This window comes from Microcaecilia unicolor, chromosome 2, assembly GCF_901765095.1.
Source record: "Microcaecilia unicolor chromosome 2, aMicUni1.1, whole genome shotgun sequence".
Lineage (NCBI taxonomy): Eukaryota > Metazoa > Chordata > Amphibia > Gymnophiona > Siphonopidae > Microcaecilia > Microcaecilia unicolor.
This window is the reverse complement of record NC_044032.1, coordinates 133,157,328-133,179,260: the sequence shown is the minus strand read 5'-3', so window position 1 is coordinate 133,179,260 and position 21,933 is coordinate 133,157,328. Positions and strand designations below refer to the sequence as shown.

General features: G+C 41.8%; 1 protein-coding gene across 1 annotated transcript in view; it reads left to right on the top strand.

The window, feature by feature from the left end:
• SSBP2 (single stranded DNA binding protein 2) overlaps window positions 1–21,933 on the top strand; it is a 665,549-nt gene that overhangs the window by 578,510 nt on the left and 65,106 nt on the right. Inside the window, exons 12-15 of the mRNA XM_030193336.1 lie at window positions 5,139–5,193; window positions 7,792–7,862; window positions 10,414–10,492; window positions 19,437–19,465. Coding sequence (XP_030049196.1) covers window positions 5,139–5,193; window positions 7,792–7,862; window positions 10,414–10,492; window positions 19,437–19,465 — 234 coding nt within the window. The remainder of the gene's footprint in view (window positions 1–5,138; window positions 5,194–7,791; window positions 7,863–10,413; window positions 10,493–19,436; window positions 19,466–21,933) is intronic.

Below are 21,933 nucleotides of genomic sequence, written 5' to 3'. Positions count from 1 at the left end.
CCCAACTATCTACATGCCTAATGTTCGAATCTCCAACTACAGTGGTCATCCTAACCCTTCCCTCCTGGGCAGAAGGCCCTGGAGATACATCCACAGTATGAGAGGATATTATGTCCCCTGGAGGGCAGGTCCTAGCTACAGGATTACTTTGTGCCTCTCCAAAGTGATAAGAGCATCACTTTGGAGAGGCACAAAGTAATCCAGGTGATCTTTCTGTTCCATTTCAGCACATAAGTACATAAATATATAAGTATTGCTATACTGGGACAGACTGAAGGTCCATCAAGCGCAGCAGCATCCTGTTTCCAACAGTGGCCAATCCAGGTCACAAATACCTGGCAAGATCCCAAAAAAATACAAAACATTCTATACTGCTTATCCCAGAAATAGTGGAAAACAAGTGGGATTTGAACCCCTGACCACCTGCCTTTTAGTAGGTAGAGTCTCTCTCTGAGCCACCTGTAGCTTCTATTTGTTTTCTTATCCGCTGCTTCACACTGAGCAGAGGGTTTCAACGTATCATCAACGATGATGCCAAGATCCCTTTCCTAGTTGGTGACTCCTAATGTGGAACCTTGCATTATGTAGCTATAATTCGGATTTCTCTTTTGCACTTGCTCACATTAAACATCATCTGCCATTTGGATGCCCAGTCTCCCAGTCTTGTAAGGTCCTCTTGTAATTTTTCACAATCCTCTTGCAATTTAATAACCTTGAATTACGTTGTCCAAATTCCTCTGGAGTCTTTCATGAGGTATTTTGTCAAATGGCTTTTGAAAATCCAGATACACAATATCGACTGACTGGTTGCCAGGGGTTGCCAGACTGGAGGTGAGACTTGTCTCCTATGTCCCTCTAGGCCTCCTGTATATACCTATTTGTCTGCCTCAGCTCCTTCAAGTCTGATGCTCTAGCCTCCAGGGATCTGATCTGGAGTATTAGCTGATTGCACTGACAGGGAAATAATCAACATGTTACACTCAGTGCAAAAGACTGGATAGCCTTCATCTCACTACTGGAATGCTGCCTGCACCTTATTATTGGTGATTTCTTAATTAAGTTGCTAATGGAGTAGACATATGTAAACTGAAGTCCCCTATGATTGTTAGTTATATGCCAGGCTATGCTGATAGGGTTTTTATTAGTAGTAGTAGTAGGTTCCCTTCTATAGACCTAAGTAGACTATTTCTAAGAGCTAATTACTGGCTGATAGAGATGCTCTAATTAACCGTCTAGCCTCCTAATTGGTTCAAGGACCCATAAATCAGAGATCAGGGAATTAAACTGTAAACTGAGGTTTCCTGTGACTATTAGCTGTGCTCTGCACTGATGCCATCAAAAACTCTAAAACAGTCCCTTTATCATTAAAGAATATTTTTATTGAATTATAACAAGTGCAGCAGTTGCATAACAAAGAGGTGAAACATATTGCAGGACAAACATTAAAATCCCTTCTCCCTCCCATAAATACCCACCTTTTCCCTTTAAACAATTACTTCATCATCTAATAATAACCTTATATGGCTCGAGGTCTGGACTCTGATGACCTTGAACATACTAATGAACTATAATCCCCTTACTCCACTACCCCTCTCCCCTAGTGTTTATAAAGGCACCCTAGAATGGCCTTGAAAGGTGTTGAAACTTGACTTCCCGCTTTGGAAGATATTGAGTACAAATAAGGTTCCCAAATAGACAAAAATTGTTTTTGTCTCTTGGGGTGAGTCCTAGCTACATATGACTCCCACAATATCAGGGCATGGAGCCTATTTCTCCAATACCAGAACGTGGGAGGTGATTCCTGTTTAATATGCATTTCTTCCCCACTACATAAGCCTTTCTCAGAAAAACTGTATTCATCTCAACACGGAGCCCCAAATAACAAGCTCTTATTAAAAATAATCCCCTCCTCAGACTGTTGTAAGGGATGTTGGCGCTGCATATATGTAAAAAGAGCCACCCAAAACGTTTTTTATTCGCCTACACTGCCATATGCCATGAAAAAGGTATTATCTTGAGCTTTACATTTCAAACATTGAGGGGTGTTTGCACAACCCGCATGAAAAGCTTGCTTCTTTGAAAAATAATCTTTTAGATCAGCGTTATGCATTAAAGCCAGTATTGATTTAAACGTATTTTGGTCAATTGATGTCATATGTCTGTCTATATCTCTATTCCAAGCCTCCAGCAGAGAAGTATAATTTTGTAAAGGCTATTTCTTAACTAACTCCTTCTTAAACCAAGAGATGGAGATTTGGTCTGCCGTGTCGCCTTCCAAAAATTCTCTGAAATGACTACTAATCTGGGGCAAACCAGCAAAGTAGTGCAAAATTGGCATATAGGCAGCTAGGACAGAAGAGAACCATTGCTACAAATCTGCATAAGACAGTAAAGAACTATATTCTCACGTCAAATGCTCCAAAAGTAAAATGCCCTGAGATTTCCATCTCTGAAATACCACATTATCTAGTCCGGGATGAAAATCCACATTCCTCACAAAAGGCAGGAGCAAACTGCTAGTGGGGTCTCGGCTCCATATTCGCAACAGGTCCCTCCACAAGTGTCACAAAGGGCACAGCAATAAGCAATGTTAACATTTAGCTGGGATGGCAGAGACACACACGTAAGAAAGAGATAAAGAGGGTGCAGAGGCTGAAAGAAATCCCATTCGAAGGAGATGTCAGTATACAATGTAAACCCCCCCAATCCCTAAGGTGACGTGGAGGGGCATAATCGAACGGCGCCGGCCATCTATATGGGCAGCCATCTCTAAGGCCGGCGCCGTAAAGAGGTGTCCTGAACCGTATTATTGAAACAAGATGGCCAGCCATCTTTTGTTTCGATAATACGGTTGGGGCCGGCCAAATGTCAGAGATGGCTGGGTTTGAGATGGCCGGCATTGGTTTTCGCCGATAATGGAAACCAATACTGGCCATCTCAAACCCGGCCAAATCCAAGGCATTTGGTCATGGGAGGGGCCAGCATTTGTAGTGCACTGGTCCCCCTGACATGCCAGGACACCAACCGGGCACCCTAGGGGGCACTGCAGTGGACTTCATTAATAGGTCCCAGGTGCATAGCTCCCTTACCTTGGGTGCTAAGCCCCCTAAATTCCCCCTAAAACCTACTCCCCACAACTGTACACCACTACCATAGCTCTTATGGGTGAAGGGGGGGCACCTACATGTGGGTACAGTGGGTTTCGGGTGGGTTTTGGAGGGCTCTCATTTACCACCACACGTGTAACAGGTAGGGGGGGATGGGCCTGGTTCCGCCTGCCTGAAGTGCACTGCAGTACCCCCTAAAACTGCTCCAGGGACCTGCATACTGCTGTCATGGAGCTGGGTATGATATTTGAGGCTGGCAAAAAATGTTGTGGTTTTTTTGTTGTTTTTTTTAGGGTGGGAGGGGGTTGGTGACCACTGGGGGAGTACGGGGAAATCATCCCCGATTCCCTCCGGTGGTCATCTGGTGAGTTGGGGCACCTTTTGGAGGCTTGGTCCTAAAAATAAATGGACCAAGTAAAACCGGCCAAATGCTCGTCAGGGCCGGCCTTCTTTTTTCCATTATTGGCCGAGGGCAGCCATGTGTTAACCACGCCCCCGTCCCGCCTTCGCTATGCCTCCAACACACCCCCTTAAACTTTAGCCGCTCCTGCAACGGACTGCAGTTGAGGCCGGCCAAAATCAGCTTTCGATTATGCCGATTTCGCCGGACTTGTGAGATGGACGGCCTTCTCTTTCGAAAATAAGCAGGATAATAAACAAGTATTATTATACTATTTCATATAAGGGATACCTAACTCTCCTTCTCTCCAGGTGCCTATGATGTAGTTCCAACGCAGTTTTGGTTTCTTCCCAGACCAACAGAATTTACTAATTGGCGTCTTCAGCATCTTTGAGATCTCTATGTAAAAGGCGTACTGGTAGAACCTCTGCAGCACAGTCAGTTTTTTGGATCTATTTGCAGTTTATCAAGCTCCAAAAAAACCCCCACTAAAAATGATGATACGAAATAAATTAATTTTGCCTTTCAGAGACAGAGGCAAGTGTGCCCAGTGCTCCATCTGCGTTTTTCTGTCATGTAGAAGTTTATATTCAATCTATATATCTGACCGGGGTCTAGTGACAGTCGAATGTGAATGCCTAAATATCAAAAAGAATTCTCTGCTCACTTAAGCAGAAAAGTTGGCCCCCAAAAGAAACATTCCTGGAAACGACACAAAACAAAATTTTCCTGGCCGCACATCCCTATTAGGACATACTAAGGGCTAGATTTGCTAAATCCCTTGCCCTTTGATGAACCATCACTGCCTGTGCTCTAATACTGAACCAGACCATCACAGGTGATCACCTGGTACACCAGAAGCACACTCCATATTTGTAAGCATCAGGTCCTATATTGCCCCCTCCTATGTGGACTCTGCTACCAGAACAGTTGCTTCTGCAGAGAATCTGAGATCTCCCTGCTTCTAGACGGCACCACCCCTGGATGTCCCGATCGGTATCCATCAGATTGAATTCACCTAGCAGTAGCTCCTCCCTTCATATTAACTTTGTGAATGCCTTCAATTAAATCTCTGTCCATTTATTCCACCTATGAAGGAAATCTGTATATCAAGCCAATATAAAAAGATGCTCTTTTTCCTCTTTCTAATTCGCTACGGCACCTCCTCCTTACCTTGTAAGCCCTGTAGTTCTTTGTTTTAATATATTTTTTTATATAGGGCACGCCTCCTCCTCTCTCTCTTTCTTTCTACCCTTCTTTCCTGAATAGCTTGTAACTCAGTAAAACTATATCCCATCATAGGTTTTTAGATACCACGTCTTCATGACTGACACTAAATCCAGTTTGGTGTCTTCTATGACTGCCTCTGGATCTGAGACTCTATTTCCCATACTTTGAGCATTAGTATATTATACATAGCATTGCAGATGTTGCTCTTGCCATTTCCCTAAAAGTGTTTAATGTTACCCAAGGGCTTTGTCTACCCATGACTGATGGCCCTAGATTAAAGCCCTCTTTAGTAATTTGCCAAAGAACCTTCGGGGGTCCTCAGCATTTTGACTTAGCATTCAGCAGTTGTGATTGCCATGTTTATTTTCTTTCATTGAGTATTTTATTCATTTCTCTTTCAGGGGCCTCCAGGAAGTGGTGGACCACCAGGAACTCCCATCATGCCCAGTCCAGCAGGTATGAAAAGGGCTCACCTGTATTTAGCAGCATAAAACACATTACCAGAAACTAATGTATATTTTGGCAGCAGTATACCTTTCTCTTCCTTACTTCATGATTGCTGAAGACCATATTCTGAATGTTTTCCTTTACAGCATGATGGGTTTATGCACAACAGGCCTAAATTATGAATAACATAACAAAGTCTATCTTCAAGGCTTCAGCTTTTTATAGTACAAGTACAGGTACCTTTGTTTACATTAATTATGATAATTCACGTGCATAAGTTGAACAGTGTTCTGGAGGTTTCTTGGTTCTCCAGTGGAAGGAAAAAAATTATTTGTTGATGCACAGAAATTTAGAACTATGAATGTGAATGTACTGTCCTCATCGACTTGCTTGAAAGTGTAGGTTGAGCATGTAGTAAGTCTTTATGTCCCCAGACCTACAATAATTAAGTGATACACGGGTTCCGAAATCTTAAGACTGGGCAGAGGTGAAACAGCATCATTTTTTTTTCGTAGTGCTCTAATTTGTAATGTCTATGATCTGCTCTACTGATATAGGTCTTAGGGGCCCTTTTACTTTCTGCGGTAAGCACTAGCGCACGCTTACCACAGCTTAAAATGGCATACTGCGGGACAGGCTCAGGTATCCTGCGATACATTCCAAATCAGCACAGGCTAAGTGCATGCCAAAAAAATGTTTTATATTTTTGTGTGAAGGGATGTGTTTGAGGGGTGGAGAATGGGCGTTTCTGCACTGATCAATTAGAGCAGCTATGTTACCGTGCTCTGATTAAGGCAGAATTACCACGTGAGCCTTTACCACCTACAAAATAAGTGTCGGTAAGTGCTAATGCAGTATTGTTTTTAACTTTCACACGCGCACGTAGCCATTAATGCAGAAAATGGAGAATTGGCCATTTTATTGCTGCAGTAAAAATGGCTTTAGCACGCATGAAAACCTACGAAGGTTGCACTAAGGCCACTTTTTACCGCAGCTTAGTAAAAGTTCCCCTTAGTTCTCTATTTCTATTGGTGAATTTTTCGGTATTTCACAGATGTTTTCATTTCATCACATCTCTTTTTCTAATAATCAAATGTGATGTACATCATCTTGTGTATCATATGTTCCTTCTACTCAGTTGAGTGTTTAATATAATATGAGCATAATTTTATAACACTTTTCTGCAGGAAAATAGCACTGTACTCATACAAGCATATGCTTACTGATAGTATATGTACATAAAAGTATACACTACCAATGTGTGGAAAGAACGTGAGACCTCTTCAGGATCATCTACAGCTCCAGTCAGTTGCAATCAGTTTCTGCATTGCGTCAAAAACTTCATCCAGGACCTGACTCCTACACATTTAGAGGAGCTGGTGCAACCTGTTCTGGAGTGGACTCATAACCAGCCCCTGCTTTTCCAGTACTTGCAGTCTTCTCTATACCCAGAGTAGTTTCAACATCCATCTTTTCCCAAGTTCAATAACCAGGACTGAAGAGCCCTCACTCCCTTAAAACAGCCATGTCCAGGAGGGGTGGGTCGAACCATACGTTTTTGAAGTCACAGAGCATAATTATTCCCTTGCCTCTCACATACATCCCAGTCAGAGTCAGAATAAGCCTGTTCAAAGATGCTTGGGGCAGAATAATGTTGAAGTAGGTGCTGTGGACGATAGTCAAAGGTTAGACTCAGTTTCCAGACCCCAAGGTTCCAGCCCTGGTGAATGGAGAAGTCTCATTCACCATCATATTCCTGGTGAATAGTTTCAGATGTGCAGATTTGCTAATGTTATATTCAGGCAAATATTAATATGTAAGCTCCCTTGAGATGTGCAAACTCTTGTTATTTCTTCCTGTTTAGCAGCTCTTGTTGTGCAGGAGATGTTGTTTTTTTTCATAACCAAGAGAAAGTCATGCTAAGAAAAGCTTGATCACTAACTAAAGATTGCTAACAAATTGCCCTTACGTTTTATTGCATTTGTACAACCCAATAAACTAAACACTCATTTAAGTTTATACATAAATCTCTATGTATTTATGCTGCAACATATTTTCTTCAATTTTTCATAGTCAGCTTTTGCAAACTCGCTTATTTCAGAACTGTGGAAAAAGACAGGGGTCGGAATGAAGGCATTGTTTCTGAAACATTTCTGAGCTGCAAATCTTCAACTCCTGGCACAGTGATTTCCTAAGCAAAGAATATATTTAAGTTGAATCTTGCCCGGGGAGGGGGGGGGGGGAATGACCCACAGTGATATGGTTTTGTGCATAAATTTTCATACATGCACTTCCAAGGCTACAGCACTGTTTGTTGCACTCTGCAAATAAGAAAACCTCTCTCAACTGCGTTATATGGGTAGAAAGCCACAAATTGTGTGACAATCCATGAAAACTGATAAACAATTAACCAATAATCCTGACATCTCCTGTGACAATGTCTCTAAAATAAAATGGCATAATGTTTACCCCTTTTGTTACTAAAATTAATTTTCAGGAAATGTTTATCGTGACAAAAAAAGGAAATTGCATTTAGTTGATTCTCAGTGTCTTTGAAACCATATGAAACAATGGAATATTAACATGTTGAATCTTGCTTTATTTCAGATTCAACAAACTCTGGCGAGAACATGTATACGTTAATGAATGCAGTGCCTCCTGGGCCGAACAGACCTAATGTATGGCTGACTTGTTACATATTCTTCTGTACAGCATGTAAACCCTTTATAGTTTCCAGAATTGTATCAGAGTCTGGACTGGGTTAATTTAGGATAATTGAAAAAAAGACTTATCTGACCATGCTCAGTTTTTACATTCATAAAGGTAAATTTACAAAGAGATACTGCGCAGGCCAGATAACCAGAGAGCTTTAGGATAATTTTCAGCCACAACCCAGAAGCTGTATCTGAAAATTATTCTAACGTCAATTGTGCCAGCTGTAATCTAGGTAGTTCTGTCACTGCTGAGCGGTTCTTTGAAAAATGTACCCCTCCTACCCCTGGAGCCTTGATCACTAAGACAGACTTGCCCAGGTAGCCACAGTTCCCAATAGTTAAATAGATGATGTCATGTCCAGCTGGCAGAGGTCATTCGGAATATGACATGGTTAGGGCAAGTAGAATATACACACCCACCCATGACCAGCTGCCAACCATTACACTGAGACCTGCACAAAATGAGAGAGAAACCTGTGGGAAGGGCAGGCATTCAAGAAACGGTCCTCAACCATTGGGAGCTGTTGGGGAGAGAAAGGGGCCACTGGAAATTGCCGAAGGGTTGATCTGAAACATTGGGAGTTGCTAGAGAGGAGAGTGATATTAATGACTTCCATGACAGTTGATATAATAATTGGAAAATGATTCCAAGGATGTTGATTTGACAAATTGGGGACTGCAGAGGAGAAGGACATTTACTTAAAAAAGGGGGCTCAGAAGTTGGAAGAGGGTTTCACTAAGTCAAGGCATAGGCATAGTCAATGAGATTTAAACCTGATATCCCTACACATAAGATAGCTGAATAATGCTGAAATTGAACACTAGTCGACTTCCTTTGCCAATCCTTCCTTGCCCCAAGATCTGCACCAAACGTGTGCAGCTAAATTTAATCACCTAATTAACCTAGGAGGCTAAATTTAGCTCCTCAAGCCCTGTAATTCTTCAAAGACTTTGATCTGGCTTCCAAACTCCTTTGTTAAATGGCAAAATCCCTTTGAAAATACAGCCGAGAATTAATCTCTAAACATTGTATCCATAATGTTTAAAGTCATCCCTGATCTAGTGAGTCAACTATAGCACTTCTGGACCCACTAGTAGATTGTGATTTACACTTTAACAGGCACTGGATTAATCTGCCAATTGGCAGAATGCCTTAGTGGCACTGTGACAGATTAGTTTAAATACTTATGTATATGTATTTAATGGACATTACTGTACTGCAGTTAGACACAGGGCAGATTTTTCTTTAGTTCCAGAGTTAAAATACTGACTCCAAGTATAATGCTAAGATTAGATGTTAGGGCTGTGGTGCCTGGCCCTTTATTTCTAAGTAGGCCATTTAACTGTAAACTGAATCTATGGGAGTTACATTTGTGTTATATGCAGTTCAATCCTCAAATTTAAATCTGAGCTGTGTTTGATTTCTGTGTTCTAAAACTCGTTGCATATGGCCTAACATTCTTAAAACAAAGGTTAAGACCAAATCCATACTGTGTTAGGGCCACCTAGGAACCCAGAAGAGCCATCCTCAACCCCTATTTTGAATTGAAAACCACCGTTTTAGGATTTTGTCTCTCACCTTATATCTGCTTTACAAAAGACCAAGACAGGATATTAAAAACCTGGAAATTCCAGGTCCTGATCTAGCAGACTGAAACGCTGTGCAGATTATAACTTTCTTGCTGAATTAAATAGTTTTCAGATTATATACATCTCTAGCAGTTAATAGCTATTTACAATATATCTAGATTGGGACTAGCCAACGTGAGTGCTCTGATTGAATCCACTATCAGGGAATCCACTGATCAGTACAGCAGTCACACTGATCTCTCAGTAAGAGGTGGTTAAACTTACGGCATACCTTTTTCTGTGTCCACTGAATCCAAACACATGCACCTGCTTGGAAAAGAGACAGCTGAGGGGGGATATGACTGAGGTCCACAAAATCCTGAGTGGTTTAGAATGGGTAAAAGTAAATCGATATTTCACTCTTTCAAAAAGTACAAAGACCAGGGGACACTCAATGAAATTGCTTAGAAATACCTTTATAACAAATAGAAGGAAATATTTGTTCACTCAAAGAATAGTTGAGCTCTGGAACTCATTGCCGGAGGATGTGGTTTAACAGCAGGTAGCGGTTTTAAAAAGGTTTGGACAAGTTCCTAGAAGAAAAGTCCATGGGGGAAACCACTGCTTACCCTGGGATTGGTAGCATGGAATACTACCACTAATTGGGTTTCTGCCAGGTACTTGTGACCTGGATTGGCCACTGTTGGAAGCAGAATACTGGGCTAGATGGACCATTGGTCTGACCCAATAAGACTATTCTTATGTTCCTCTATGGGAATATGCTGGGAGCACTCCCACCAGTTACCACTCAGGCTTTGCACTTACCATGCTTTAGTAAAAGGCCCCCTTAGACTTTTGCTTTGTCTCCCTCATTAACATTATTTGCATGTATGCAATTTGTAATATAAATGTTTTACCATGATCCCATGCTCTTTATTTTTTACAGTTTCCAATGGGGCCAGGTTCAGATGGCCCTATGAGTGCATTGAGTGGAATGGAACCACATCATATGAACGGCTCTTTAGGTAAAACTTTGCTGTAGTGTTCTTCAAAATTCTGCATTTCTGAAAAATCAGTCAGTTGCAAGCTTGATTGACTGGTTTGTAAATTTTTAAAAAACACTTCTTAATGTGGATGTTTTAAATACAAATGAAAGCATCTACAAAGATTTTTCATATAAAAAGTATATTTGTTGTATAAAACTTATATAGAAGCTCATCAAATTCGTTTTAAGACTATGTTGTTTTTATTTTTTAAATTGATAATGTAAGCATAATTAGATTCTAGATAACATATGGGTTTGTAACGCTCTGTGAAATCTACAGAGTTACATGAAGAGCACCTAAGAGTGTGTGCTGTCTCAGAGCTACCAAGGAGGCCCAATCTTTGAGAGGGAGAATTTAAGCCTTGTGATAAGAGCTGTGAGATGTGCAACTCTTATCCTGAGACTGGTCCCAGGACAACAGGAGATAATGTCTTATTAACACATCTCCTGCAGCTGATGGTAGGGGAAGCTGTTAATTGGGAGATCTTGGATCCCCAGCAAGTGTGCAAGAGATGACCTGCAAAAGCGGGAGTCTCCCACTGAATGCAGGTCTGCTGTCCTAGTTTTTTCCCTGCTGTTTTCCTGCTTACTTTCACCCCTGTCCTCTGAGCTGGCCCCAGTAGGGCCATATAAAGATGGACAAGACAAAAAAAACAAGAGGGCACACCTATCCCTCAAACATAAGGGATGAAAACAGAGCTCCACCTAGAGTCAGGGAGGTACTGATCTACTCCAGCCCTGACTGCTTGTCAGGTGAATAGAAACCAGGCCTCTCTCATGAATTTATATATTTTATTTATTAATGTTTATATCCCACATTATCCAAATGGGGTTCAGTTCTGTGTGGCTTACAGTGAAACTATAGCAGGCTTACAATGAAGCAGTAACAATGACAATCAATTATTTTAACAAATATCTTGTTCTCTTAAGAATGAATAGACAGAGAGGAAACATCTCATGTCATTATCTAGCAACGCATTTAGTCAATAGTTAACCTACATCTATTAAGAACATCTTTATTAAGTGAGCTTTAAACATTTTAAGGAATCATAGGTATTCGGCTATATGTCTTATGTCTCTAGGTAATGAGTTCCATATTTTTTTGTGACCAGATAGGAGAATCCTGTTGAGTGGATGGATTTGTATCGGACACCCTTGTTACTGGGGAGATATAATAGTAAATATTGTCCGGTTTCTTTCAGAGCATTCTTCAGTGGAAGAATTACAAGGGAACTCAAGTAGTCTGGGGCTATTCTATACAGTACATGGAAATTTGCTACAGAAATTTTAAAATAGACTCTTGCTTTCACAGGGAGCCAATGCAGAGCTATCAATAAAGTGGTAGCTATTTGGTACCGGGACATGTTATGTTATACAGGACTTCTTGTCCTCAAATACAAAATGTAGCTCATTGCAGATTACAAATTAAGAGCCACTGAGACATTACCTCAGGAAATACATGTTATCAACAGAATTGTATTATAAACAAGCTAAAACAAAAACATTTACAGCTATGAAAGACAGGTCATAAAACATACTTATTACCCCAAATATTTCTGAAACAAAAAGGTTTTAAGTACTCTGTGAAATTATTGATAATTCTTAATCAAACATATCTCTAGGTAGAGAATTCAACAATGAGACACTCCAATAAGGGAAGAGTCAAACAACAAGTCTGACAGAGCGAATCGTGGGAAAATTTAACAAAATGTGGACATGGGTTTTCCTATTGTTGATAGAGTTACCATGTAAAAGTTGAGCCAAATCACATAAGTAGAGTGGTGCATCACCATTGATGATCTTAAACATAGTAAAGTACAATTTAAACTGAGCCCTGGCCTCAACTGGGAGCTACTTCACCAGTAGCAGAATGGCTGATGCAAATCTGCCAACTAAAAAAAATCAACTGTGCCACCGTATTCTGAATAAGCTGCAAATGTTTGATAAGTGTCTTTGTGCAACTGTTATAAATGATATCACAATAATCCAATCTGGACAGGGTCAGAACTTGAAGCAATAGTCTAAATTTGTCAGGTTCAAAGTAGTTCTAAATCGCTCTAAGGGGTCCTTTTACAAAGGCGCGCTAGCGTTTTTAGCACGTGCATTAAATAGGTGTGTGTTAAACTCTAGAGACACCCATGTATTCCTATGGGCGTCTTTAGCATTTAGCACGTGCTAAAAACGCTAGTGTGCCTTTGTAAAAGGACCCCTAAGTTTCCTCAATGTATGGAATGACTTCTTAATTAGAGATTTTACATGACTGGAAAATGTTAATAAACAGTCCACCTCTACCCCCCAAACTCTGGAGCAGAAGTTGAATGTAAAAGTATTTATTCCAATAGAAAAATGCAGAGGAATCTTAGAAGGGTCAAATGAACCTAACCAAAGAAACTTAGCTTTTTTTGTGGGTTTAATTTGAGTCAATGGATTGAAGTCCAGTCCTCAGTAACCTGTACATAACTCCCAAGTTCTTTCAATGTGCTATTCCAATCCCCAGTTACCGGGAAAAGTAGAGTAATATCTGCATAGACAAAAAATGGTATTTAAACCTCTCCAACATTAAACCCAAAGGTTGCATCTGCACATTTAACAATGATGGGGACAGCGGGGAACCCTGAGGAACCCTGCAGTCCGAAGTCCAACCCACCAATAAATTTCCTGCTTTTTGCACTTTACAACTACGAGTCATGAGAACCTCTAAATCTGCTTAATACATTCTCATATATCCCTATGTGGCTCATTTTCAAAGCACTTAAACTTGCAAAGTTTCATAGGTTACACCTCTATCCAGCTTATAATCGAAAGACAAAAACGCCTATATTGCGACCTAAATCGGGAGATAGGCGTTTATCTCCCAAAAACGAATAACGCGGTATAATCGAAAGCCGAACTTGGATGTTTTCAACTGCACTCCATCGTGGAAGCTGACGGGGGCGTGTCGGAGGCGTGGTGAAGGCGGGACTGGGGCATGGTTATCACCCGAACAGAGACGGGCGCCTTTCGCCGATAATGGGGGAAAAGTATGCGTTTGTAGCTAGAATTTAGGGCACTTTTCCTGGACCCTGTTTTTTCACGAATAAGGCCCCAAAAAGTGCCCTAAATGACCAGATTACCACCAGAGGGAATAGGGGATGACCTCCCCTGACTCCCCCAGTGGTCACAAACCCCCTCCCACCACAAAATATGCCGTTTCACAACTTTTTATTTTCACCCTCAAATGTCATACCCACCTCCCTGGCAGCAGTATGCAGGTCCCTGGAGCAGTTGTTAGGGGGTGCAGTGGACTTCAGGCAGGTGGACCCAGGCCCATCCCCCCCCTACCTGTTACAATTGTGCTGCTTAATGCTTAGTTGTCCAACCCCCCCAAACCCACTGTACCCACATGTAGGTGCCCCCCTTCACCCCTTAAGGCTATAGTAATGGTGTAGACTTGTGGGCAGTGGGTTTTGAGGGGGATTTGGGGGGCTCAACACACAAGGGAAGGGTGCTATGCACCTGGCAGCTCTTTTACCATTTTTTTTTGTTTTTGTAAAAGTGCCCCCTAGGGTGCCCGGTTGGTGTCCTGGCATGTGAGGGGGACCAGTGCACTACGACTCCTGGCCCCTCCCACGAACAAATGCCTTGCATTTATTCGTTTTTGAGCTGGGCGCGTTCATTTTCCATTATCACTGAAAAACAAAAACGCCCAGCTCACAAATTGTCGAATAAAACATGGACGTCTATTTTTTTCGAAAATACGGTTCGGTCCGACCCTTCACGGACCTGTTCTCGGAGATAAACGCCCATGGAGATAGACGTTTTCGTTCAATTATGCCCCTCCACGTCACTCAACCTAGACAGTAAGATATTATGATTGATTAGGTCCAATGCAGCAGATAGGTCGAACTGAACTAGGACTGCATTGTGACCTCTACTCAGCAATGTTTCAGTGCTCTAGTTCTTGCACAAGCCCGACTGAGTTGGATGTAAGATATTACTTTTATCCAAATATATATCTAGCATTTTAGACACATACCCTAGCATGCAGCACTTAAAAATCATTGTCACAAATCCCCTGCCACCTTTTTCCTCCCAAAAAATGTCAAATACAAACAATAATCACTAGACAATTTCCTGCAGTTTATATTTTCTCAAACTGCTTATTTATTCTCGCATTCTATTCACACCTACTGGAAAGAAGGCAACATGGAATCTATTTTTACTGTGACTGGGTCATTCATAAAATTGAAATTGGTACAGAGTGTTTCTCTAGACTTTTTTTTTCTTTTCTTTCTTTCTTTATCTGCTTGCTAAAAACTACACGATAACACACTCATGTATAGAATATGCAACATAACCTCTGAGGCCCCAGTACAACAAGCTGCTGTAATCTTACTCCCAATGCTGTAAGAATTTTTAATGTGGGAAAATCAGTGAATCAGTGGCAAAGCCACTGTGCTATAGGATAGCATAGTAGGCATTTAAGTTTTTATTTATTAAAATTCTTTTATATAGCTACACCTATACAAATGAATGATTGAACTATGAGGGGGAGGGGTTAAATTTATTTTGGCATTTATATCCCACATTTTCCAAACTTTATAGAACATTTAACAAATAAGAGACAATCGCAAAGCTAAAAAACAAAATAAAAAAGACCTCCCAACATTCATCAAGAACCTTTTTTTTAATTAAGAGGTAAAGAGCCAAGTTTTAATAATTTCTTAAATTTATTCACATCAAGGCCTTTTTTGCAGGCGCGCTGAAAAATGGACCTGCGTGCATCCAATACACGCATCTACATCAGCACAGGCCATTGCTTTTTTCTGAACTGCTTCATGTCTTTTTACATCCTTAGCAAGCTACAGCCTCCAAAACTGAACACAATACTCTAAGTGAGGCCTCACCAACAACTTGTACAGGGGCATCAACACCTCCTTTCTCCTGCTAGTTATACCCCTCTCTATACAGCCTAACATCGTGTTTCTTCACCTTCAGATTGTCGGACACCATCAACCCCTGAATCGAGCTTACCAATCTCTCCCCTCCTATCCAGTATCTTTTTATGAAGTGAAAAATGACTGCCCCTAATATTTAAATAAGAGGCTGAACTGGTATGTCCCTAGACTATTGTTGAGATCTGGTCAAGATCTATTATTGGAGGTTTCAACAGTTAGAGGTAAAAGAAGGAAAAATAACATCAAGGATGTTCTCTGTTACGACTCCTGTAACAAAGAGAACTTTGGTTGGGCTGCAGTGGGACATCGATGATAACTTCAGTAGTTGGAGATCAAGGCCAGTGCTGGGCAGACTTGTAGTCTGTGCCCTGAAAATGGCAAGGACAAATCAAAATCAAGTATACATATGTAGTATCGCATCATACCTTATGCCAGTGATTCCCAAGCCTGGTCCTAGAGGCACCCCAGCCAGTCAGGTTTTCAGGATATCTACAATGAATATTCATGAGAGAGATTTGCATGCCTCCACTGCATGCAAGTCCCTCTCATTAATAATAATTGTGGATATCCTGAAAACCTGACTGGCTGTGGTGCTTCCAGGACCAGATTTGGGAACCACTGCCTTGTTATCAGTTTATTTTGTTGGGCAGACTGGATGAACTGTGCAGGTCTTTATCTGCTGTCATCTACTATTATGTTAGAATATGTCAATTTTTGGAATGTATATATTCGAGATCTGGTATAAGACATGGCTGAGACCTATGAGAGAAATCTCATAGCAGTGGTAATTCTCCAGCATTGGAATCAGGCGTAGCCAGACTTGCATGGGAGGGGGGTCCACAGCTCGAGGGGAGGGGCATATTTTAGCCCCCCCCCTGCCACCGCCCCCCTGCCGCCGTCCCCCTCCCGCCCCCATTGTCGCCCCCCCCCCCCCCCCGTCTCTACCGATCCCCCTCCCGCCGCGAACCCTCCCCCGCCGCCGCCTACCTTCCGTTTTGCTGGTGGGGGACCCCACTCCCCGCCAGCCGACATCCTCTCCCGTAGAACGCAGCGGCACTGTCTGGCAGAGAAAAGTCTTCTTCCTTGCATGCTGACGGACGTCAGACTCAGAGAACAGAACTGTTCTCTGAGTCTGACGTCCTGCACGTACAAAGTGCAGGACGTCAGCATGCAAGGAAGAAGACTTTTCTCTGCCAGTGCCGCTGCGTTCTACGGGAGAGGACGTCGGCTGGCGGGGAGTGGGGTCCCCTGCCAGCAAAACGGAAGGTAGGCAGCGGCGGGGGCGGGTTCGCCGGGAGGGGGGTCCCCATTGAAATCTACGGGGGCCCAGGCCCCCTCAGGCCCCACGTAGCTACGCCACTGATTGGAATGGGTCACCTCTGTGCAATAGTATTCACTGGGGGAAGAAGTAGAAGGGCAGTAGTCACACCTGTGCTGTACCCTGAGCTGCAAACTGTGAACAGAATAAACCAAAGAACAAAGTTTAGAGAGCAACTAGCAGGGAATAAAACCATCCAGAATACAAGTAATTGTATAATATGTGATTGTTTGTGTTTTTGTTTTTAATTCTGAAGAGGATAGAAATTACTATATGTGTAATTATGGCACTGTTATTGCTAATAGTGAATGATTTGAGTCAGTATCTGTAGGGTGCGTCTTTGGAATGAAGGAATAGCTTAATGGTTAGAACAGTGAGCTAAGACCCAGGGAAGCCAGGTTCAATCTTGCTATGGGTTCTTATTATCTTGGGCAAGTCACTTAGGGGCCCTTTTACTAAGCCACGTAGGCGCATATGCACGCCCTACGCTCATCAATTTTGAACTACCACCCAGCTACCAAGTGGCCTGGACGGTAATTTCATTTTTTACACACATCCGCTACTTGCGCTGGAAAATTTTCCAGTGCGCAGCGCTAACCAAGTAGTAATCGGCATTGTACACACACTGATGATTACCACCCAGTTAATGTGTGAGACCTTACTGCTAAGTCAATGGGTGGTGGTAGGGTTCCAGGCCCAAAATGGACGTGCGCCACTTTTCATTTTCAGCCCCAAAAAAGGCCTTTTTTGTAGTTGGGCTGAAAAATGGACCTGCGTGCATCCAATACACGCGTCTATACCAACGCAGGCCATTTTTCGGCACATCTTAGTAAAAAGACCCCTTAACTCCCCATTTTCTCAGGTACAGACTTAGGGAAATTGTAAATTACCATGAGCTACAACTGAAAGGTGTGAGATAAATCCAACCCTTTCCTTACTCCAGCCCCCCCCCCCCCTTCATAAATTCCATATGATGGTCCAAAACTGTGAGATCTAAGTACACTTCACAGAACAGCGTATATACAAATACAGCAAAATATGTCACTAGAAAACAAGATACAGTAGATAAAGTAAAACAGTATAGCCACTAGTTGAGAGCAAAGGCTTGTATAACAGCTTCATATGAAAAGCTAGTTTAATTCAGGAATATAAGAAAGCCTGTTGAAGCGTGTTAATTGTTCCTCCCATGAGAGGTTTTGTCACAGTTTTGTTGTCATTTTGGCTGACTCTTACAGCTTGTATAGTGTATGGGACAGGGGAGTTAAAGCTCCTCCACCTCAAACCCACTGGGGTCATGAAACTGTATCCTTGCCAAACCCAGAGGATTAAACATCCTATTTGAAGGAAAAGAGATAAGATTATGCAACTCTACTTGTGCCTTAAAAACAGATAAAAATTCAGCTAGAATTAGTTTGGATCTGGCCCCCATATGTTTATTTGTTGTTGTGCCAAGGTTTCGCAGATCTGTCCTATTGACCACACAGTCTGTGAGATTTTCAGGATATTCACAATGAATGTGCATAAGATAAAATTTTGCATACACCTGGATTCCAGTATATGCAAATATATATCATGCATGGTGCATATCCTGGCTGACTGGGAGGTCAGTACGACAGGTTTGGGAAAGCCTGAGTTATGCAGAGCATACCATCCTTAGTTCATTAACTAAGCATTCATAACTACAACTTTCTTTTACTTCTCCATAGTTCAAACTGAATCTCCTTCTTATAGCTTTTATCATGTCTTACAACTGCACCTAATTTGTTTAATTAGATTTGCTCACACATTTTTAAGTAGTAGCTCAAGATGAGGTACACTGGCTATTTCCCTGTCCCTGGAGGTCTCACAATATAATTTTGTACCTGAGGCAGTGGAAGGTTAATTGACCAAGGAGCAGCAGTGGGTTTTGAACTGGGCACCTCTGGATGTCAAGGCTGGTGCTCTAACCTCTAGGCCATGGCCCAGCATTGAATATCTGGCAATAATGCTGCCGGTGACTAAACAAACGCTCACCATCATGGCCTGAATATCTATCCCAAAATGCTGCCTCTGTAGTGAAAACTTGAGCACCATGAGACAATTTTGCTAATGCTTCTGGAAGTGCGTTCTAAGTAGGACTGTACCACATATTCGATTTGATTTGACTCCAAATAGTGCCCTGAATACGTTATTTGTATTCAGCTGAATACTGATTTAAATTGAAATACGAATAATATGGGGTTCTACTGTGCTAAATCCTACTGAAATAAACACTTGCTCTGATTTCACATTGCTTATTTTATTATTTATGTTAAAGCTCAATGCCCATTATTTAGTATTCATATTCAGCCGAGTAATATTTTTCATTATTCATATTTGGCTGAAGAATAAAATATGCTATTTAGCACAGCTCTAGTTATAACGGATTGTGACGCTTTAATTTCTTTTTTACTTTTCTATATTCCATGACTGTTTGTCATACTTTAAATAACATTATATATTCTATGTACATGTTACACATATGTTTAATATTTGTCTCTAAAAATTTCAATAAAAAGATTAAACAAAGTGTCAACCACAACTATGTTCAATACTTTGCTGAAATTTCCAATGTAACATTTTAGCCTTTCTATAATAACAGATTGAGATGAAGGCAGTGAAAAATTCACTGTCTTCTTTTTTAATTTTAGGTTCAGGGGACATAGACAGTATTTCTAAGGTGAGTACAAAACATAACAACAATGTACTGGCTGATATGTAAAGGAAATTAATTTTGGAATAGTTTTTATTCATTTATTGTTTTAATTTACTGATTTAGGTCTCCTTTAACAAAGTCACGCTAGCACCTGCCAGTACGATAATACCAACACAGCTCATTCACTTTAAATTGGCTGTGTCAGCATTGCCATGCAGCAGTCGCTAGTGCAGCTTTGTAAAAGGGGGGGGCCTTAGTTTTTCATTGTATTATTTAAGTTGTTTTGAGTTGTTTAATGTATTGTTGTAAACCACTTAATTGTTTTGCATTTAGTGGTGTGTCAGGTTGATGGAATGGAATTGCAAAAGTTCATCAGAAACCAGTGAATGTATAACTTCCTTGTATGTAAATTTTCAGCCTCTGTATGAATAGTATTGGGCCTGAAATCCATCTGACCTGCCTGAAATAATCCATATGGTCAAAGAGCAGCTATTGAGGCAGTATCCAGATGAGTTAGACATTTAGTTTAGGCCTGCTGATGAAGGTGGCAGTTGTGACCATATAATATGAATATGAGATAATATTTAACCACCTCTCTGCCCTCATGTGCAACTTTCTTTAAATTAGTCACCTTACTTTCTAACTCTTCTTACACTCTTACCTATTATGTTCCATCTTTGCTTATACCCTTCACTACCAATTAAAATGTTCTATTACGTATTGTGTTGACATTGTAAGCAGTATACTATTCCCTAATATTACTACTACTACTACTTAACATTTCTAGAGCGCTACTAGGGTTACGCAGTGCTGTACAATTTAACAAAGAGAGACAGTCCCTGCTCAAAGAGCTTACAATCTAATAGACAAGACAACGGTCGGTCCGATAGGGGCAGTCAAATTGGGGCAGTCTGGATTCACCGAACGGTAAGGGTTAGGTGCCGAATGCAGCATTGAAGAGGTGGGCTTTAAGCAAAGACTTGAAGACGGGCAGGGAGGGGGTTTGGCGTAAGGGTTCAGGAAGGTTGTTCCAAGCATAGGGTGAGGCGAGGCAGAATGAGCGGAGCCTGGAGTTGGCGGTGGTGGAGAAGGGTACTGAGAGGAGGGATTTATCCTGTGAACGAAGGTTACAGGCGGGAACGTAAGGGGAGATGAGGGTAGAAAGATAGTGAGGGGCAGCAGACTGAGTGCATTTGTAGGTAAGAAGGAGAAGCTTGAATTGAATGCGGTATCTGATCGGAAGCCAGTGAAGTGACCTGAGGAGAGGGGTGATATGAGTATATCGGTTCTGGCGGAATATGAGACGTGCAGCAGAGTTCTGAACAGACTGAAGGGGGGATAGATGGCTAAGTGGGAGGCCAGTGAGGAGTAAGTTGCAGTAGTCCAGGCGAGAGGTAATGAGAGCGTGGACGAGAGTTCGGGTGGTGTGTTCAGAGAGGAAAGGGCGAATTTTGCTGATGTTAAAGAGGAAGAAGCGACAGGTCTTGGCTATCTGCTGGATATGCGCAGAGAAGGAGAGAGAGGAGTCAAAGATGACTCCGAGGTTGCGGGCAGATGAGATGGATAGGATGAGGGTGTTATCAACTGAGATAGAAAGTGGAGGAAGAGGAGAAGTGGGTTTTGGTGGAAAGACGATAAGCTCGGTCTTGGACATATTCAGTTTCAGGTGGCGGTTGGACATCCAGGCAGCAATGTCGGATAAGCAGGCCGATACCTTTGCCTGGGTCTCCGTGGTGATGTCTGGTGTGGAGAGATACAGTTGGGTGTCATCAGCATAGAGATGATACTGGAAACCATGAGATGAGATCAGGGAGCCCAGGGAAGAGGTGTAGATTGAGAAGAGAAGGGGTCCAAGGACCGATCCCTGGGGAACACCAACAGATAAGGGGATGGGGGTGGAGGAAGATCCATAAGAGTGAACTTTGAAGGTGCGGTGGGAGAGATAGGAGGAGAACCAGGAGAGGACAGAGCCCTGGAACCCAAATGAGGACAGTGTGGCAAGAAGTAAGTCATGATTGACAGTGTCAAAAGCGGCGGATAGATCGAGGAGGATGAGGATGGAGTAGTGGCCTCTGGATTTGGCAAGGAACAGGTCATTAGTTTGCAATTTTCACAGTTTTTAAGATATAGAAGAGTATGTGATTCATCTCAACTATACAGTGTTAAATCCGGAGACCTCAGGGATAAATTTCTCGAACGAGGATATCCTGCGAAATTGGTCCAGAGAGCCCAAAAAAGAGCACAATTTAATGACAGAGATTGGCTACTTACTCAGAGGAAGGTTAATGACTCAAGAATCAATTGTATTTTGAAGTATACTAAAGAATCCAAAAGAGCAGCAGCCATAATTTAAAAACATTGGAGGATACTACAAACACACGATATATTTAAAGAACAAAGACTGGTGGTATCATATACTAGAAATACCAACTTGCAAGATACATTATGTAGTTCAGATGTATGGTCTAGGAAGGAGAAAGTTTCATGTCACC